Source organism: Salvelinus fontinalis, chromosome 5 (assembly GCF_029448725.1).
Source record: "Salvelinus fontinalis isolate EN_2023a chromosome 5, ASM2944872v1, whole genome shotgun sequence".
NCBI classification, from domain to species: Eukaryota; Metazoa; Chordata; class Actinopteri; order Salmoniformes; family Salmonidae; genus Salvelinus; species Salvelinus fontinalis.
Window position 1 is genome coordinate 1,712,892 of NC_074669.1, and position 7,500 is coordinate 1,720,391.

The following is a 7,500-nucleotide window of genomic DNA, read 5'->3' on the forward strand; positions in this document are numbered from 1 at the left end:
ATACCCTGTGGGGGTGAAGTGTGAAAACTGACGGGGGCCATGGGGTGTGTTCTACAGTGACGTCTGGTCCAGTGTCCAGACATTCAGAGGACAGGAGAGGACAACCTTGAGAGAGTTGGCGTGGCGTGTCTCAATAATAGATCCTAGGAAAGCCCTGTACCAAACTGAGAGATGGTCCAGTCCTAGGAAAGCCCTGTACCAAACTGAGAGATGGTCCAGTCCTAGGAAAGCCCTGTACCAAACTGAGAGATGGTCCAGTCCTAGGAAAGCCCTGTACCAAACTGAGAGATGGTCCAGTCCTAGGAAAGCCCTGCACCAAACTGAGACATGGTCCGGTCCAACTCCACAAATAAAATCTTCCACTCATGACGTCTAATTCTGAACTAATGTTAACTCCAATACATATGGGTACTTAACTTATATTCCAGAGAAGATGAAAGAGAGGTATCCACCCAGAGAGAGAGAGAGAGAGAGAGAGAGAGAGAGAGAGAGAGAGAGAGAGAGAGAGAGAGAGAGACAGAGAGAGAGAGAGAGAGGATAGAGGGGAAAGAGAGGGATCCACCCAGAGAGAGAGAGAGAGAGAGAGAGAGAGAGAGAGAGAGAGAGAGAGAGAGAGAGAGAGAGAGAGAGAGAGAGAGGGTAGAAGGTGAAAGAGGGGGATCCACCCAGAGAGAGAGGGATGGTAGAAAAGGAGAACACTGAGCCAAGAACAATGACAACGACAACAATACAAGGAAACCATAGCCAGGGAACAGGATAAAAGGGCAATAGGCTGAGTTGAAGAGAGGGCAGCAACAGACCAGTAAGATTTGAGATGAGGGGAGAGTCAACAATGACTTCTGAAAACGATCACATCTGTTCTGATATTGTTGCTACTGACAACAGCTGTGCTTTCTCAAAACTAATTTTTGCACCAAACATGTGGTTTGTTTGACAACAGAAAGGTATATGTACAGATGTAAGATCTTAATTTGAGCCAGTTTGCTACAGCAGGAAAATAATCCTGCAGCCACAGGAAATGTTAATTAGTGTGTAGATTATAACTAATGGACATTCTTTGTAGGGGTTGATACATTTTTCATTAGGGAAAATCAAGTCTGAAATTTAAAAACTTTAAAAACGTTTTAAAACCCTGAATCCACTACAAGTTTGCAAATTCTCAGCAACAAAAGACTGATCAAATTAAGATCCATCTGTTTGTTTTGATATTGTGAGAAGTATATCCTCTTTGAATGTACAGTAGGTTAATCACACACACACTCACACACACACACACACACACACACACACACACACACACACACACACACACACACACACACACACACACACACACACACACACACACACACACACACACACACACACACACACACACTGAAAGATAAGATGGTAGTGTACTCACCACACCCTGCAGTGTAGGGGGGATCAGTCCACAGTACACTGGGATGTAAGCACTGCAGACACATGCCTAGGTAAAGAACACACAACGCAGTATTATGAGTCCACAGACACACAAAACATTATTATGAGTCCACAGACACACAACACATTATTATGAGTCCACAGACACACAACACATTATTATGAGTCCACAGACACACAATACATTATTATGAGTCCACAGACACACAACACATTGTTATGAGTCCACAGACACACAATACATTATTATGAGTCCACAGACACACAACACATTATTATGAGTCCACAGACACACAATACATTATTATGAGTCCACAGACACACAACACATTATTATGAGTCCACAGACACACAATACATTATTATGAGTCCACAGACACACAACACATTATTATGAGTCCACAGACACACAATACATTATTATGAGTCCACAGGACACACAACACATTATTATGAGTCCACAGACACACACCACATTGTTATGAGTCCACAGGACACACGCATGTGGTAAATTCAATTGATTGGACATGATTTGGAAAGGCACACAACTGTCTATATAAGGTCCCACAGGTGACAGTGCATGTCAGAGCAAAAACCAAGCCATGAGGTTGAAGGAATTGTCCTTAGAGCTCCGAGACAGGATTGTGTCGAGACACAGATGTGGGGAAGGGTACCAAAAAATGCCTGCATTATTGAAGGTCCCTCAAGAACACAGTGGCCTCCATCATTCTTAAATGGAAGAAGTTTGGAACCACCAAGACTCTTCCTAGAGCTGACTGCCTGGCCAAACTGAGCAATCGGGGGAGAAGGGCCTTGGTCAGGGAGGTGACCAAGAACCCGATGGTCACTCTGACAGAGCTCCAGAGTTCCTTTGTGGAGATGGGAGAACCTTCAGTGGCAGGGACTGGGAGACTCGTCAGGGTCGAGGGAAAGATGAGCGGAGGAAAGTACGGAGAGATCCTTGATGAGTTCTGGCTGCTGTTGCTAGGGCTGTTGCTAGAATTTGCAGCATTCTGACCGGATTACGTAATGAACCAAAGCGTCCATTGCTATGCTGGTTGGCCGGAGGACATTATTTGGCATTACAGGCCTCATTTCTTTATGAGAAAAATATATTTTTTAAAAGATACCCAATCAATTCCCGATGTAATAACACACCTCTCACCTTTCCCTCCCTAGAATTATTTACATTTAAATTACAGTCAATTCAGGAAGTACATTAAAATTCCAATTCCAATTCCCTTCAATTAGACACAATTTGAATCAGAATTGTAATTTGGTTTACTTTCTGAATTGACTGAAATTCAAATTAAATTGACCTCAACCCTGCTTTGTCAACAAGTCAATGTTTGAGGTAGGAGACCCTCACCTGTACCAGTTCCTCCTTGCTGTTAAAGTGGGACACCAAGACATTCTCTCCGTCGGTCACCCTGGTGAGTGATATGCCCAGCCTCCCTGTGGCACGATGGTGGGCATCGGGTGGCAGGGTTTTATACAGCATATTACGCATGATCTTGACCAGGTTGAAGGATGGGTGCATAGGCCCTAGGAAACGCTTCCGGGCATCCTTGGCCACATCAATGATGTTGGCACCTGCCTCACCTGATGACGAAACAATCAGGTACAGATTATTGTTCATATCAGAGACGGTCTATCAGCCAATAGCATTGCTATTGCTGCCAATTGGGGGGAAATGCATAGTGTGTCCTCATTTCACAAGGATAACGTCAAGGAAAACAGGGGATGGGTAAAAGTAGACAATCGATATACAGACAGTGAACAGGCCGGGCAAGGGACACAACAAAGCAAGACAAGAAACTCTCACACACACACACAGTGTCATTACTATGCAATAAATAGAGGAAAGTTCATCACTGCCTACCTAAACAAGCTCCGCTGACCAGCGCGGAGGCGGTGAGCGCCCCGGCTGATGCCCCGTAGATGTGCCGGGCATTATGGACTAGAAACGGGCATTGTTCCTGTAAACAACTCGCTACACCGATATGATAGATGCCTAAGAAACCGCAACCTGCAAATGAAATGTTCCACGTCGAATCTAACGGAAACATAATTACTGAGGAAAATAATGCCTCTCTTAACTCAAGACAGAAAGCTTTGTTCACAGTTCACAGCTGTCGAGTTAGTTAACTACCTAGCTAGCTAAAGTAATGGTAATATCACGGTCTTACGCGTCCAAAATGTATGAAATATATCAGCTATTGGTGACGGACGGTCCCTTGCGGTCCAATAGATTGCAAAGCGATCTCTATTCACATTGTTAACGTTAGCGAGCAAGTTCAACACTTGTCTGGCTGTCAACAAGTTGATTTGTCTTCAGTTCTTGAGGACATCTTCACCATTTCATATTCTTTAAAAGTTTTCTCTTTGTTTCTTCTATTTGTAAGACAGTTGCTTGTTGAAAACAGTAACTTATTTTTTTTCTTCCAAAAAACAATAACTTTATCCAGACGAAATTGCTCAACATCTCTGTCTTTGAAAGCTTTGTCCCAACCTTTTAAATATCACTTTCGTTCATCTGTTGAATTTGTACACACACCGTGGAGGCGGGCGTATTCCCGTGGGTTTGACGTTTCAGCCCAATGTCCAATCAGAATCGCTCTCTCTGATACAGCCGTCCTATCAGTGTCTGAGTTCTCTGTGACCTATTCTTCACCTATCTATCAGCTGTCACTAGAAATGTTTTGGTTTTCCGAGAGGGGTTTGCCGGTGTCCGCTTTGGCAACGCGTATCTGTCAAATTGTAATATTTTATTTATTTCAACAGGGAAATCCCATTGAGACCAAGGCCTCATTTTACATGGGAGCACATTTTGCCTCTATTAGCTTGCTCTTGATTTTAATTGTTTAACAAATTACATAATACTTGTATTATTAAGTTAGTCTACATTAAGTTATACTCACTTTATACACAGGAATCTAATTTCTCTCTAATAAACTGTCTGTTTATAACAAAACAAAGTCAACAACTACCTCTAGGGAAAATAGATACATTCCACATCAGAAGGAATGTGTTTACATAGTTTAAAGACTCAATTGGCAATGATATTGTTTTTTATAGCCATTTTTGGCCAACAGAATAACAAGTCTGACTGTGTGTTTATCGAGCAAATATTCCACTCATTTTGGGCTTGCTTTTGTTTACATTTGTTTAAATGATCTATGATGGGTAGCCTAGTGGTTAGAGCGTTGGACTAGTAACCAAAAGGTTGCAAGTTCAAATGCCCGACCTGACAAGGTACAAATCTGTCGTTCTGCCACTGAACAGGCAGTTAACCCACTGTTCCTAGGCCATCATTGAAAATAAGAATCTGTTCTTAACTGACTTGGCCTAGTAAAATAAAGATAAAATAAATCTTCTGAATAACAATTAATGTGATCAACCTGTTGCAGAATAACTTTCCTGTAACGTAGAACATTTAAAACGTGTAATATACTTGAGGTTTAAAAAGTTTGAAATTTCAGACTTGATTTTCACTTACAATTTTTTTTTATCAACCCCTACAAAAATGTCCACATAATAATTCAGATTTCCTGTTCCTGCAGGATTATCTTCCTGCTGTAGCAAACTGGCTCAAATGAAGATCCTACACCTGTACAGGTGCAATGAAATATACCGTACATTTGCCTATACATTTTCCATTACAGTATATATATACATCGTTTTTGCATATTTGGAGTGTTATTAATGGCATGGAAAGAACAGAGCTTATTGCAAGATATTTCTATCTTGTATAACAACAGTGCATTAAACAACTGTAAAAAAAAACAAAAAAAACAAACTTGGAAACATTTACCACATAAGCCAAGTAACGTTTTCTGCAATTCTCTAATGGATTATTTTAGAACATTAGGTTTAAAAACTATTCACAGAACACATTCCTGACGAGAATAACAACATCATTTCATGGATTTGTTCCTGGATTGTCTCTTAGCACATCTTGCACTAAGAGGATATCCTATTGTGAAACTACCCTACTGTGACAACACACACACACACACACACACACACACACACACACACACACACACACACACACACACACACACACACACACACACACACACACACACACACACACACACACACACACACACACACACACACACACACACACACACACACACACACACACACACACACACACACACACACACGCGCACACACACATTATTTCCCAATTACTCATAAACAGATAGACATTCTGCTAGAAATAGACATTTTAGTAGTCCTAATCTTGACAACCCCAGAACCGAATCTCAAGTGAACTCTGGCCCCCTGGGGATCCATCATAAATTCAAATACTGGGCACACACACACACACACACACACACACACACACACACACACACACACACACACACACACACACACACACACACACACACACACACACACACACACACACACACACACACACACACACACGTTTAAAATGTTTTCATATTTCGTGAGAGACTACCATAATAAATATCTCTCTGTTGTTGGTGTTTACCACGAGCACAGTGACTCTGTCAAAGGTTCAGGGTAGAATTATAATACACCCTTGTTCTATGGTATTCAGGGTAGGATTATAACACACCCTGTTCAATGGTCTTCAGGGTAGGATTATAACACACTCTGTTCAATGGTCTTCAGGGTAGGATTATAATACACTCTGTTCAATGGTCTTCAGGGTAGGATTATAATACACTCCGTTCAATGGTCTTCAGGGTAGGATTATAATACACTCCGTTCAATGGTCTTCAGGGTAGGATTATAATACACTCCGTTCAATGGTCTTCAGGGTAGGATTATAACACATGACTCAAAGTAACCCGAGATCACTTTTATAGGATTTATGTGAGCAGCGCTCAAAGCTGACATCCCCTTCTGCAAAAATATCAATAATTGGCATATATATTTGCGGTAGGTATGCTATACATTCAGGAAATGAACACACCGAAGAGAGATAAGTAATGACTTTGACAAAGAACAAAATAGATAAAGTTGTGTTTATCAGGAAAAAGTAACAGATACATTATCAGGGACCAGGGACACGTCATTTTTTCCTGTGTTTACCAGAGATAACTCTTTGACTATTCGTTTTATTTTTCTGCTTTGAAAGTTATTGATTAAAGCGTCTGGAAAGCCATTTTCTCAGTATTCCCCTAGCCTGATCCTAGATCTGTTTGTGTTGTTTTGTTTTTTTTTGCAAGTGAAAGTGATGTTGAGAGTTGAAAAGGGAGAGTTTAAACGTGGCACTGTCCTTTTAAGACGAGTGTCCCTCCCCGGGTTGAAGGTTTGACGGAGCCGCTGCCTCTGGCATCCTCATTGGTCTGGCTGATGACAACAAGCTGTTTGAAAAAGGTGTAGCCACGGCCACCAAGGAAATAGTGAACCTTGCACTTTATAACAAATCAATCTGGCGTAGACGAGAACAGTGGTTATCGCCGTGAACAGGAAACATTACTGCATGGTACAGTACATTTGTTAAATAGTTAGTTTGTTCCGTGAACTTTCAAGTGGCATAGTAAATCAAAGCAGTTAGCTAATGTTAGCTTGTTGCTAACTAGGCTAGCTAGCAGTAGTTTACTAAGAAACTTCTAATCTTTCACCATTACTGTCATACAATAATATTTAGACATTTTATCCTAAAATAAACATAGCTATGTAACGTTATGTGTTTACTGTTAGTGAATTATAGGCTATGTTATTGTACTGGCTAGACAATCAATGTTCTGGGAATTGTATCCTAGGACGCTCAAGTCCCAACATGCCCAAGTACAGCAGGCAGCAGGTGTCCCTTGAAGATTGGCCCGTCTAATAAATGAGAAAAAAGAAATGTGTTGGGATTTCAATTGAACACCTTCCCAAAACAAGGTCCTCCGAGAGAAGAGGTGTGAGATGGAGAGAGAGAAGAAGAAGAAGAGGGAATGGAGGAGAGGAAGTGGACAAGAGAAAGCGGAGGGTGAGAATCGAGTCGGTGGTGGAACCATGGAGACGGGACATGATCCTCTTGATCAGATGAGGAATAAGACTGTCAACTTTCCCATAGATAAGATGACCCACCATCTT

General features: G+C 41.4%; 2 protein-coding genes across 2 annotated transcripts in view; one reads left to right on the plus strand and one right to left on the minus strand.

The window, feature by feature from the left end:
• LOC129856192 (patatin-like phospholipase domain-containing protein 2) overlaps positions 1-3,974 on the minus strand; it is a 45,508-nt gene extending 41,534 nt beyond the window's left edge. Inside the window, exons 1-3 of the mRNA XM_055924313.1 lie at positions 3,308-3,974; positions 2,795-3,027; positions 1,406-1,471 (exon numbers count right to left, since the gene is read on the minus strand). Of these exons, the coding sequence (XP_055780288.1) occupies positions 1,406-1,471; positions 2,795-3,027; positions 3,308-3,494 (486 nt within the window). The 5' untranslated portion in view covers positions 3,495-3,974. The remainder of the gene's footprint in view (positions 1-1,405; positions 1,472-2,794; positions 3,028-3,307) is intronic.
• A 2,653-nt stretch (positions 3,975-6,627) lies between these two features.
• pidd1 (p53-induced death domain protein 1) overlaps positions 6,628-7,500 on the plus strand; it is a 104,022-nt gene continuing 103,149 nt past the window's right edge. Inside the window, exons 1-2 of the mRNA XM_055924283.1 lie at positions 6,628-6,901; positions 7,182-7,500. The exon at positions 7,182-7,500 is cut by the window's right edge and continues 568 nt beyond it. Of these exons, the coding sequence (XP_055780258.1) occupies positions 7,330-7,500 (171 nt within the window). The 5' untranslated portion in view covers positions 6,628-6,901; positions 7,182-7,329. The remainder of the gene's footprint in view (positions 6,902-7,181) is intronic.